We start from the raw sequence: 12819 nt of genomic DNA, 5'->3' as shown, positions 1-12819 counted from the left end.
AGGTGGGGGTGATGCCCGCATTGTGGGTCAGGTGGGTTGACAGTCCAGCATGGTGGATGAGTGAAGTGGGGTGACGCCTGCATTGTAGGTCAGGTGGGGGTGACACCTGCATTATGGGTGAACTGGGATTGATGCCCGCATTGTGGGTGAGGTGGGGTGACAGCCCAGCACAATGGATGACTGAAGTGGGGTGACGACCTCGCATTGTGGGTGAGGCGGTGTGGAGGGAAGAATCAACTCCACTCACCCCGTCGTGGACCAGGGCCTTCCAGGTGTGCTCCAGCTTCTTGATAAACCTGTGGAAGACAAAACCAGGGTCCTCAGTGTCCTCGGGGACCCCACGGGGTGTTCCAGCAGAACTGGAGACTGGCAGTGCCCAGGACCCCACAGGGAATGGCAGGCAGCATCAGCTGAGGGAGACCCCGCTGGGCTGGCACCCAGCTCCTCCTGAATTCAGTGTCACCCACTGTCCCCTCTAGGGCTTCTCAGGACGGAAGTGGGGGCACCTCCCGGAGGTGAAGAGGTGTGAAGTAGAAAGTTCACTGCCGAGGGACTGCTTCCGGTGGGCAGTGTGGCTGTGCGGGTGGGAAGCCAGGCCAGGACTGAGGTCAAGTCGGGGGCTGGGGGGGCCAAGCACCCACCTATAGGACTGCAGGATGTCGATGATGCCAATATGCAGCAGAAGGCGCTCCCCGCGGCCGTTCACGGCAGGAATCCCACCCATCCTGCAGGGAGGGCCAATGGGCAGTCAGCACGGGGTCGGGGCTGCCACAACCCAGCACCCAGGATGGGAAGACTCGGCACCCGGGAGGGAGGACTGAGCACCCAGGACATGAGACCCAAAACCTGGGACCCAGCATTCCGAACATGAGCCCCGGCACCTGAGACAAGAGACCTAGTGCCCAGAACGGGGGACCCAGCACCCGGGACGGGGGACCCAGCACCCGGGACAGAGGACCCAGCACCCGGAATGGTGAACCAAGCATGGCGGACCCAGCACCTAGGGAGACCTAGCACCAAGAATGGGGACCCTGCACCCATGACGGAGACTCAACACCCATGACAAGAACCCAGCACTCAAGATGGGAGACCCAGCACTAAGGATTTGGGGACCCAGCACCCGGGACAGGGTCCCAGCACTTGGGATGGGGGACCTAGCACTCAAGATGGGAGACCCAGCACCCAGGACAAGGACCCAGCACTCAGGATGGGAGACCCAGAACTAGGGATGGGGGACCCAGAATCCAGGATGGGAAACCCAGCACCGGGACAGGGACCCAGCACTCGGGATGGGGGACCCAGCACCTGGGACAGGGACCCAGCACCCGGGACAGGGACCCAGAACTAGGGATGGGGCACCCAGCACCCAGGACAGGGACCCAGCACTTGGGATGGGGCACCCAGAACTAGGGATGGGGGACCCAGCACCTGGGACAAGGACCCAACACTCGGGATGGGGGACTGGGAGGGAGGGGGCAGGAGCAGCAGGTCCTGGGAGCAGCAGGTCCTGCACCCATGACCGTAGGAGCTGGGGCCTGATCAGCCTGCCAGTCACACAGGTCCGGAGCGGACACCCTACTGCTGCCCAGGGTCTAACTGTACACACCGCACTCGTGTGCATGACACACGGGCACACTCACACTCACACAAGCCCACAGCAGATGCACAGACGTGCACACGGCCACACACGAGAGCGCGTGCAGATGAACAGATATGTACACACGCTGTGCACAGAAGTGCGTGCACACACATGAGAGACGGGTGCACTCTCCACGCACACACAGGCAGGCACACAAGTCGGCCTCACACACACACACACACACACACACACACACACACGGGTGCTCACACGTGCTTTAAACCCAGACATGCCCTCACATGCTTGTATGAGCACAGGCTCATGCATGCAGAAAACATGGAGGCCCACATATGCACATGCACACACACATGCACACATACACATGCACACGCTCTGCAGAGGGGCACACACATATGGGCAGGTGGATGTACAGGGATCTGGACACCTGCAGTCAGTACACACGCATGTGCACATGGGCTCGTGGCACACACACATGGACACACGTGCACTAGGAACACATACACGCACGCTCGCATTTCCTGAGGTGCATGCGACCATCTCTCCCCCCACACACACACGCACACACTCTGGATGGACAGTCAGGGCGCCGCCGTCACTGTCACTCAGTCACGTTTGCACACTCCTGCAGGCGAGCGAGCGGTCACACAGCGGCTGCACACACTCACTCCATGCCTCACTCACCTGCACCCCCAACCCCGCCTCGCCGGGCCCCACGCAGACCCTACAAATGCCGGGAGGTCTGAGGGCTGCCACTGTCCAGCCCACACCGCAGGGATTCCAGGCTGTGGCTGTGCTCCTTTGTCCACCCAGGCCACTACCCCAGCGACCCAGCCTCTCGAAGCCTTCACCTCCTGGCCTATACACGGGGACACCCTCCTCCACCAGGACCCCATAAGAACAATGTGAAAAGGACGGCTTCTGGCTGGTTCCGGCTCGCAGAGCCCAGCAGCTGGGCCTCCACCACAAGGACAGACTGCACCCCGTCCCCCCAGTGAGCCTGTCCTGTTACAGACAGACGGGCCACTGTCCCCTGGACACTGGGCCAAGCCTGGCGGCATAAGGCAGTGTCAGACGGGCGCAGTGAGCTTCAAGTCGGGGAAACCAGGGATGGCACTCAACACCCCACACCCCTTACCCCGCGACCCCCAACCTCAGCAAACGTGCCGGCTGCAGACGTCAGCAGTGCTGAGATGAGGGGACCCTGGGTCAGTCACTTAACCCGCTGGGCCCCTGCGGATGCCATCCTCCAGCATAAACCTGCCGCCTCCTCACGGCCCCACCCTCCCACTGGACAGCCCCACCTGGTGCATTTTCCTCCTAACGTCTAGAACGTGTGTTCACTGCCGGCCCCGACTGTGGAAAAGGGGTGCTTTCTCAACACTGAGTGTCCACTGGTGTGGGGCAGGTCATGAGCCCCGCGTGGACAGAGCACAGCTCTCGTGGAAAGGCCCCCTGCTGGGTCTCGAACCCCAGCTGGACTGGGAGAGGCCGCCCGCTGGCAGTGAGCGCCCCGGGGCTCCCGGACCTACGTGTCGTCCGTCTCGATGGCCTCGCCGCGCGTGGCCCCGCCCTGGATGGACTCCATGGCCGTGGAGTAGAGCGCCTTCTGGCCCACGGGCCGCTTCTCGTCGGCCGTGCTCTGCGTGCCCTCGGCCTGGCGCTCGCGCTCCTGCTGGTCGATGTTGTGCACGCCCAGCAGCAGGCTGTAGTCCATGATCTTGAAGCTCTCCAGCACCTGGGCAGGGCCGGAGGGTCAGGGTCAGGGTCAGGGGCGTGAGCACACAGGCGCGCGCATGTGCTGCCCCCACGGCCCGCTGCTGGGTCTGAGCTGACTCCCTCCCGCCGCCCGTGTCCCCAGGAGCCCAAGGAGACGGCCGTCTGGCAGAGGCGGAGGCCGAGGGGCAGAGCGGGTGGCTGGCAGGCAGCCGGCGAGGGGTCCCCTGGGGTCCCGCACCCCTCACCAGGCAGTCCCGCTGCAGCGTCTTGACCAGCGCGGTGAAGGTGTCGGCGTCGAGCATGAGGCCCTCGGGCATGTCCTGGATGAAGTCCAGGTCCTTGTAGGTGGGGATACTCTTCTCCTTCTCCTTCTTGCTGGCCCGCCGCTTGTACGTGGAGCCCTTGAGGTCGAACTTGAGGTGCATCTTGACCACTCGCGGCAGGATGTTGTTCATGACCACCACACGGATGTTCTTGCCCCCCGACTGCACGCAGTACAGCCCGTAGAACTTGGGGAGCAGTGTCCGTGGGTTCTGGTTGAGGTTCTGGGTGGGAGAGAGTGAGTCAGGAGGACGGGGACCACACTGTGACCTCAAGTTGGCCCCACAAACGCCAGCTCCTGGGGAGCCCCAGGGCCCAGCTGACTCCTGTCTCAGTGGACAGAGGCCCCCTCGGCCCTGTCCACTTGGTCTCGGGTGCTGACCCCACGGGAAGCTTCCATGACCCAACACTGCCCTCTCACAGCACCCCAGGTTCACATAACTGAGTGGTTTACAGTCTGGGTCTCCCCAGTGGGGGTCCACTCTACACAGCAGGGTCCCAGGTGCTGAGCTGGGGACACACACACCACCCCGTCTCTATGACACTGCAGAAGACCACAGCCCTATTCGAGTATGACCCACAGGGGGCAGGAGTGGGCAGCACTGAAGGGTGGCCTCGAGAAGACAGGCTTTGAGAGGGACCAGCCCCGTGTCCCCCGCACCTGAGTAACACAAGCCACCTCCCAGGGCTCAGACAGAACCAGGGAGGGTGTAGTGGGGCCAACGGGGGGGCTGACCCTATAAGAAGGTGGTGGCCGCTGCACCCTCCTGCAGGGAGAGGGGACCCCAACAGCAAATCTCCAATGACCAAGAGGGAGTTCTGGTGGCCTTCCTGGTGAGAAGCTGAGCTGCAATCCCAAAGGCACAGTTTGCATCCACCAGCTGCTCTGTGGGAGAAGGGTGGGCCGTCTCCTCCCGTGTGATTTACTGCCTTAAAAAACCTGCTGGAGGGTCAGCTGTGACCAGTTCCGGCTCCACGGCCCAGGACAACATGGCCCAGAGGGCCTCTCGCCGGCCTACGATGTTGGGAAGGGTGGTGGCGTGGTCCCTGACGGGGGGCAGGGGCGGGCAGTGCAGCTGCTGTGTGGAGAGGCCCTGCCGTCTGGGGTGGAGATGGGGGAAGCCCGGTGGAACCTTCTGGCAGGAAGCGGGCTCTCACGCACCATGTAGTAGCCGGGCAGCAGCTTCTGCAGGAACTCGGCCTCCTTGTGCATGACCGTCTTGATGATGAACTCGTCGTCGCTGGTGACGTAGAAGAGGGAGCCGCTGGCGCCGGGGTTGGACAGCTCGATGAGGGGCTCGTTGCACAGGGAGTACTGGGGGGAGGGGAGCGTAACGTGAGCGGCTTGTGGAGAGGGGCGAGCGCGAGGTCCACCCCCGTGTGGCCAGGACAGGCAGCCTCGGGCTGAGCTACCAGCTCCACGTCGCAGACGGAGAAACCGAGGCTCAGAGAAGGGGCATGATTTGCCCACGGCCCCGCAGCCGGGATTCTGCCCCCGGCGGGGCCCACGGCTCCCAGCAGCTTCCCTCCTGCTGGTAACAGACATGCAGCTGCTGCGTTTCCCACATTCCCTTGAGCCCAGGTGTGGCCCGAGGGTCGACCTGGTTCCTAAGCACAGGCTGTGGGTGGGCCTCAGAGGAAGGCAGCTTAAAACGGCTGCAGAAAGCTGGGCACTTCTCGTGCGCCCTTCTCGCTGCCTCACGCATTTCCTGTCTGGAACCCGGATATGATGACCGGAGCCCCAGTCACCATGCTGGACCATGAGGCAACCTTGAAGGACAGAAGCCACACAGCAAGGATGGCAACGCAGAGAGACAAAGCAGGCCGGCCTCTGCGGGCAGGGCCCCCACCAGCACGGTGCCCTTCATCCCGTGCGCCCCCCCCCCCCGCCTCCTCTGCCCACGGACTCTCAAGTCCATCTGCTTGTGTGTTTCTCTCTGTGGCCGGCTCCTCCCCCCACTGGCAGCACACAGCAGGTGCTCAGGGTACGTTCCTGAGATACGTGCATGAAAGGGGTTCTGCCAGCAGCCGCTCCTGAGGCCACAGCCACGTGGGTTGGGAATCTGAGGCATGCACCCCAAATTCTGAGCACTTGGTACACGTCAGGAGCTCAGAGGCTGCCCTCCATGGTGCAGGGGCACCAGGTGGCTCTCACAGGCTGTCCCTGTCCTCTGTGGAGGTCAGGTGTGCCAGGTACTGGCTCGCAAGATTGTCTGGTCTGTCTCCAGTGAGGCCAGGAGTGGCAGACAGCGAAGGCAGAGTGTCCCTTCTGGAAACAGCTTCAAGAGTGGCCAGTACCCCATGGGGCCTCCCACTCCCCGTCACAGGGACCCCATAAGCCTGGCAGTGGGGCAGGGTGGGGCAAGTCCTGCAGGGGCAGTGGCTGTGAAACGCCAGAAATCACCACAAAAGCCACACTCGTGCAAACAGGCTGGCTCTGGGCGTTCTGAGCCAATAGGACACAACAGGGTTGCCGGGCGCCAGCCTCCACCCCCTGCTCCAATGGCACCGGGTATGCAGGCAAGCTTGGGGGGGTTGAGCACCCCAGAGCACATGCCCAGCTGGATGACCAAGCAGTGTGGTCAGGAGGCTCTGGCAGGTGGCAGAGAGACGCCACCGTGCCGGACCTTCCGTGACCCAGTGGAACTCACTGTCCGCAGTGAAAGCAGATGGCAGTGTGTGGGCAGCCCCCACTGAGTGGGACCAAGAGCACATGCACTGACGGGGTGGGCAGGGCGGGTGGGCCAAGGCCTGACTGTCCCCTGACCGTCCCCTGACTATTCCCAGGGTCCAGAAGCACCAGCCTGAAGGGGGAGCGGCTGAGGTCATCCCTGACAAGACCCCTTGCCCGGCCACACTGGAGGGGGAGCCTGGCAGCTCCAGCCACGTGCCATGCCCGGTCGCACTGGCTGGAGACCAGGAGGGGCTGCTGAGGGCGGGCACCCTGAGAAAGATGGAAGGATGGTACAGCATGGAGTGTACCCAACACATGCCAGCCCCAGGGAGGACTCCTGCCAGGGAGGGGCACGGCTGAGCTGGAGGCACCATGGAGCCTGGCCATCTGTCCATCTCCTCTCTGCCCACAGTCACGTGCCACAAACAGCCACATACAGGTCAGGGACATCCAGCGCCGGCTCCGTGCCCCACATGCACAATGATGCAGCAGTACTGGGTGGGGGGCTGCCCTCGCGGGGCACAAAGGGCTCTGGGCCCTCCAGACAGGTGCCCAGCCTCAGAGCACCCACCCTGTTCTCAGGTGGGAACAGTCACCTTGAACAGCCAGAATGTCCTCTGTCAGTACATCTCACAGAGAGAGGAGGACATGAGGCACCGCCTCAGAGAGGACAGCAGGTAATCCATCCAGTGTTGACCTCAAGAAAACTCACTAGGCCCTTCCTTCATCCAAGAGGAGAGAAAATTCCAGAACCATGCTGTGCCTAATCACTGCCCTTGGCCAACGGCCGGGAGGTGGTGGGCCTTTTATGTATGGACTCGGGGTGTGGACATCCTGTGGATGGGTCAGGCCAAAGCTGGGGGGTGGAGGGGGGTAGAGGAAGGCTCCAACAGCAGGGCTGATGACCCAGGCTGACCTCCAAGGGGAGCATGAGCAGGTGGGGTGCCGGTGGCTCACGAGGCTCTGCCCAGAGAGGCTTTGGCAGGTGGGGTGGGTCCAGCCCTGCTGCCTGGCTGCCCCAGGTCAGTCCTGCGGCCAGAGCTCAGGGTAGGGCAGGCAGGCTGGGAAGCCGTGACTCAGCTATCTGATTTGTGAGCGGGAAGTCCTGGTCACATCCAGCCATCTCTGAAAGGAGGAGACTTGGGTGGCAGAAATGGTCCCTGTGCGCTGACATGTCCACAGATGGGTAGAGGTTCAAGGCCACTCAGAGGCACCTTGGAATAAAGGCCTGGAGATATTTCTGAAACCAACCACTGAGAACCTCATGGAGCCCGGGTCTGCACTGACACACGGAAGGGGTGAACCTCACTGAGGTAATGTCACAGCACGGGGTCGGGGGCAGCGGGGGTTCAGTGGTAGGGTTTCTGCCTTGTGTTTGTGGAACCCGGTGTGATTCTGGACAGTGAATCCACCCACTGCCACACCTGTCAGTCAGAGGCCTGCATGTGGCCAGGATGCTGACCAGCTGTCAGCAAAGCTTCCTGACACAGAAGAACTAGGAAGAAAGGCCTGGCAACAGACTTCTGAAAATAAGTCCGTGAGAACCCCACGGACCACGGTGGCTGGAACCACCACCAATCGTGGGCGTGTGGGACTGGGCAACAGAGTTGTGCCGAGCTGTGGTTATCACATGCCAGAGGCAACCGGACTGCAGTTCACGAGGGCAACAGCCACGACCCCACGTCCCTCCACGTCTGCTGTCACTGCCACCACTTCTGCTCACAGACACAGAGGCTGCCTCCCGCCACTGTAAACAGAGCTGCGGGTTTGTTCCCAGGGACACGATGACTTCAGATCTAGAGAACCTGGAAGCTTCGTGGCCTGCAGACCACCAGACTACGTCGCACTGCGGGGGGGCTGGTGGGAGAACGGAAACCTTCGAGGGAAGGCTGGGAGTGGGGCCGGGGTGGGGGGCAGGGAGCCGGGCCGGAGCGGTGGGGCGGATGGTATCCACACACCACGGACATGAGGACGGGCCAGCGCGGTGGGGTGGACGGTACCTGCACACTGTGGGCCGCAGACATGAAGACGGGCCGGGGTGGTGGGGCAGAGGGCATCCATGCACCACAGACATGCGGACGGGCTGCAGCAGTGGGGTGAAGGTCAAGTGGACACTCCCTACTCGCTCTAAGCATTCCCTAAAGCAGAGCCCCCTCCTGTCTGTAAGCATGTCAGACTCAGACTTACATGTCAGATCGCTGCCGGGGGCTGTGATGCCAGAAGCTTTTTACTGGGATTTCAAATCTCGGCAGGGTCACCCCTAGTGGACAGCGTCACCCCAAGTGGACAGCGTCACCCCAAGTGGATAGCGTCACCCCTAGTGGACAACATCACCAAATGGACAGCATCACCCCTAGTGGACAGCGTCACCCCAAGTGGCCAGTGTCACCCCTAGTGGCCAGTGTCACCCAGACTGGACAGCGTCACCCCTAGTGGCCAGCGTCACCCCTAGTGGCCAGTATCACCCATGGATGAGAGGGTTGCCCGTGGTGGAGGGTCCCCCGTGGTGGCCAGTGTCACCGTGGCAGAAGGTCACCTGTGGTAGACAGGGTCCCCCATGGTGGACAGAGGCCATGGACAGGGGTCAGCAGAGCTTCTGCCTGAGATGGCCCAAGAAAGAAGACCGGGAGATATGGCTCAAGAACGAGCCAACAAAAACCATACAGGATTGTGCAACAGCGAGAGAATTTTTTAAAGAGAAAAGCAAACCAGGCAGGGGGTTGGGGAGCTAAATGTGCAACAATGAATGAATGGAAATCCAAGTTCAAGGGAAACTTTCATTAAAATAGCAATTAGAAAAACCAAAAAAATGCTTACAGGAACCAAAGACCACCGCTCACCACAGAGCCAGAGGGGAGACCACCACTCACCACAGAGCTGGAGAGAGCGCAGTCCAGCACAGAGCCCGATGCACCCCAGGTACGAGGGGTCCCCCACACAGAGATGACAGTGCATTCTCAAACTTCCTGACGACTGTGAAACGATGCAGGGCCAGGCACCCGCCTACACTCTTGTGCAAGGGGTTGTGATGGGCCTTCATGGCCGTTAACAAGAACAAACAACTTGACCGACGGGTAACACCACACAACAGAGCGATGCTCGCAGCTGTCAAGGATTCCACTTCCTCAGCCGTGACGCAAGCCCACGGGCACAGCGCGCAGGGAGCGGGCAAACGTGTACTAAGTCCTCTTCAAGAGGTGAAAGGCAAGGTGTTCCCCTGAGGCCTCACGAGTGCTGAGCCAAGCCCCCCGTGCCTGAGGCGGGGCACGAACAAGGAAGACGGGGGACGCACGCGCACCCCTGGGGAGGCACCCACGAGCCAGTGCAGAAGAAATAAGTGGAACGTTCCCGATGCGCTGGCGGGGCCAGACGTCGACCCATCGCCAGACAAGGCCAGACTGGTGACATGGAGGGTCCATGAACACGGGACTCTCCAGGCGGTGGACAACCATGACCGCCACAATGGGAAGGCTCAGACACCACAGAGACCATGAAGGCAGGGGCCCGTCCTGCTGCACATCGGCCAAAACACCCCACGGGCACCCCAGCTCGAAGGCCGGGCGGGAACTCCGCACACAGACCAGCCGACAGGTGCACCTACCAGGTAGTCGTCTGGCCGGATCCCAAAGAGCTCCCGGAAGTAGCGGAAGGCGACGGGCGCGTAAGTCTTGAACCTGAAGTCCTGGAAGTGGTGGGCGGGGGTGAGGTTGCTGCCTTCGCTGCAGAGAAAGACCCAGGGGGCGAGTGAAGCCCACAGCGTTCCAACACTTCTCTCCGCCTCCCCCCACCCACACAGGCCCAGAGCCCCACGGCCTCCACCAAGTGGACATAGCTCTGAGGACCTGCATGGAACAACGGGACCCTGGCCACTCTCAAGCTGTCCCCAAATCCACTGTTCTTCCTGGACCATGCAATGCTGGACAGGATCACAAGCCCCCCACAGTGCCAGGCCGGGGTCACGGGAGGGACCCACACTGTCGGGCCAGGCTCACAGGAGGGACCCACACTGTCGGGCCAGGCTCACAGGAGGGACCCAACACTGCCAGGCCGGGCTCACGGGAGGGACCCATACTGTCGGGCCAGGCTCACAGGACCCCCACACTGCCAGGCCGGGCTCATGGGAGAGACCCAACACTGCCACGCTGGGCTCACAGGAGGGACCTACACTGTCGGGCCACGCTCACGGGACCTCACAGTGCCAGGCCAGGCTCACGGGAGGGACCCACACAGTCAGGCTACACTCACGGGACCTCACATTGCCAGGCCGGGCTCACGGGAGGGACCCTACACTGCCAGGCTGGGCTCATGGGAGAGACCCCCACACTGCCGGGCCAGGCTCACGGGAGGGACTCCCACTGTCGGGGCACGCTCACGGGACCTCACAGTGCCAGGCCGGGCTCACGGGAGAGACCCACACTGCCGGGCCAGGCTCACGGGAGGGACTCCCACTGTCGGGGCACGCTCACGGGACCTCACAGTGCCAGGCCAGGCTCACGGGAGAGACCCTACACTGACAGGATGCGCTCACGGGAGGGACCCACACTGCCAGGCCAGGCTCATGGGACAGACCCCCACACTGCTGGGCCAGGCGCACGGGAGGGACTCCCACTGTCGGGGCAAGCTCACGGGACCTCACCTGGCCAGGCCAGGCTCACGGGAGGGACCCTACACTGACAGGATGCGCTCACGGGAGGGACACCCACACTGCCAGGCCAGGCTCATGGGACAGACCCCCACACTGACAGAGAACGCCTGCATGAGAGCAAAGTGACCATGGTAAATCAAAAGGCTAAGTGGGAAATGGAGAGGGCAGTGGGCGCATGACCACAGGGAGGGACAGCTGGACATGGAGATGGCACTGCACATCACAGGGGACCACCTGTGGGCAGACCTGCAGGTAGGGGAGCAGAAATGTGTGTTCTCAGCACATTCTCAACAGTAACAACAAAGCGCGCTCTAAAGGTATTTACCATCTTTGCTCCAACATGTAAACAAACAAAGTCGACTCAAAATGAAGCAACAGCAAATAAACAAGAAAGGCCCCTGTGCCCTGCCTCCCTGCTGTGAGGTGGTGAAGGGGGCAGAAACGCCTGTGCACCTTCCCAGTTAAAGGGTAGATGATCGCCCGCTGTCTCTTCCTGCTGGTGGAATGCAGGCCTGATGGCCAGTCTGGAAAGCTCTGGGGACCAGCAGTCAGGGAACCACTAGTCAAGGAAACCATGACAAGAGGTGGGCAGGGCATCTGGGAGGCCCCGCCCACAGCAGGGCACCTGGGAGGAACTCTGGGAAGCCCCGCCCACCGCATGGCATCTGGGAGGAACTCTGGGAAGCCCCGCCCACAGCAGAGCACCTGAGTGGGACTCTGGGAAGCCCCACCCACCGCATGGCATCTGGGAGGAACTCTGGGAGGACCCGCCCACAGCAGGACATCTGGGAGAAGCGTCTGGGAGGCCTGCCCCTGGACTGCCACCCTTGGAGAAGAGAAACTGCACCACTGTCACAAGGGTCTCCAGGGTTGAGCAGCACGCTCACCTGCTCACAGCACGCTCACCGGTGGTTAATGGAGACTGAACTGGGGCAAGGTCACGCAGGGATACTGAACTGGGGCAAGGTCATGCAGGACAGGGGTCGGCGCAGGAGGCAGAGGTGGGCTCTGTGCAGGGCACAAGGAAGCATCCACGGCGTGCGGGCTCACCTGGGGAAGAAGATGCTCTCCACCACGTAGAAGTCCTGCATGAGCACGTCACGCTCCGGCTTGGAACTCAGGTTGCCCACAGTGTATCCGATGCCCAGCTGGATGGCCCCCTTCAGGGTGGAGGAGGTGGTCTGCAGAGAGCCAGCACGTCAAAACCCCTCTCCACTGCCGCCTGGCCTCAGGTTCCCCAGAAAGCGAGGACAAGCAGATCCCTGGTACCAGGTTGTAGGCGGACAGGAGACGGTTCCTAACATTCCCTGTCTAGAGGAGACCCTGGGGCTTGGGGAAGGGGCAGAGTTGTCCAACGCTATAGGAGTCTTCTGGCCAGGGGACAGAGCTACAGCACAGGGGCGGAGCCAGGCTGAAAAGTGAGACTTTGTGGGGTGAAACCTGGTCCAGGGGGAGGAGCTTGGTGACAGAGACTGGCCAAAGGGTGGCTCTTAGAAGGGTGGAGGCTCCCTGAGGGTTGGGGGTCAGTTAGGTCTGGCTGAGGGGTGTGGCTTTGCAGGTGGGGTGGAGACTGAAGGAGGGGTGTGGTTTGGGCGTGGCGGAGCCAGGCTGATAAGTTGGGTGTAGCTTGGTGGGTGGAGAGGAGCGTGGTTTATGGGTTGGATGTGGTAGAGCCAGGCTGGGGGGGTGGAACCTGGTTGATGGGTGGGGTGTCACTTGGTGGGTGGGGCAGAGCTGGGCTGAAGGGTGAGGGGGAGTGGGTCTGTGGGGTGTGGCTTGGTAGGTGGGGGTACAGCCTGGTTGATGGGGGGTGAGACTTGATGGAAAGGGTGGACTGGCCTGGGGGTGTGTGTGGCTTGTGGG

The 12819-nt window shown here is 62.1% G+C and overlaps 1 protein-coding gene across 1 annotated transcript in view; it reads right to left on the bottom strand.

Annotated features, from left to right (window-relative positions):
* Nucleotides 1-12819, bottom strand: part of PIP5K1C (phosphatidylinositol-4-phosphate 5-kinase, type I, gamma) — a 31500-nt gene that overhangs the window by 14245 nt on the left and 4436 nt on the right. Inside the window, exons 3-9 of the mRNA XM_006897959.1 lie at nucleotides 12007-12137; nucleotides 9913-10030; nucleotides 4800-4952; nucleotides 3562-3861; nucleotides 3130-3335; nucleotides 642-725; nucleotides 248-296 (exon numbers count right to left, since the gene is read on the bottom strand). Coding sequence (XP_006898021.1) covers nucleotides 248-296; nucleotides 642-725; nucleotides 3130-3335; nucleotides 3562-3861; nucleotides 4800-4952; nucleotides 9913-10030; nucleotides 12007-12137 — 1041 coding nt within the window. The remainder of the gene's footprint in view (nucleotides 1-247; nucleotides 297-641; nucleotides 726-3129; nucleotides 3336-3561; nucleotides 3862-4799; nucleotides 4953-9912; nucleotides 10031-12006; nucleotides 12138-12819) is intronic.

The sequence above is a fragment of the Elephantulus edwardii genome, unplaced genomic scaffold (genome assembly GCF_000299155.1).
Source record: "Elephantulus edwardii isolate Elephantulus edwardi_28Jun2011 unplaced genomic scaffold, EleEdw1.0 scaffold00217, whole genome shotgun sequence".
In the NCBI taxonomy this organism is placed as follows: Eukaryota; Metazoa; Chordata; class Mammalia; order Macroscelidea; family Macroscelididae; genus Elephantulus; species Elephantulus edwardii.
This window is presented reverse-complemented; position numbering and strand designations above follow the sequence as displayed.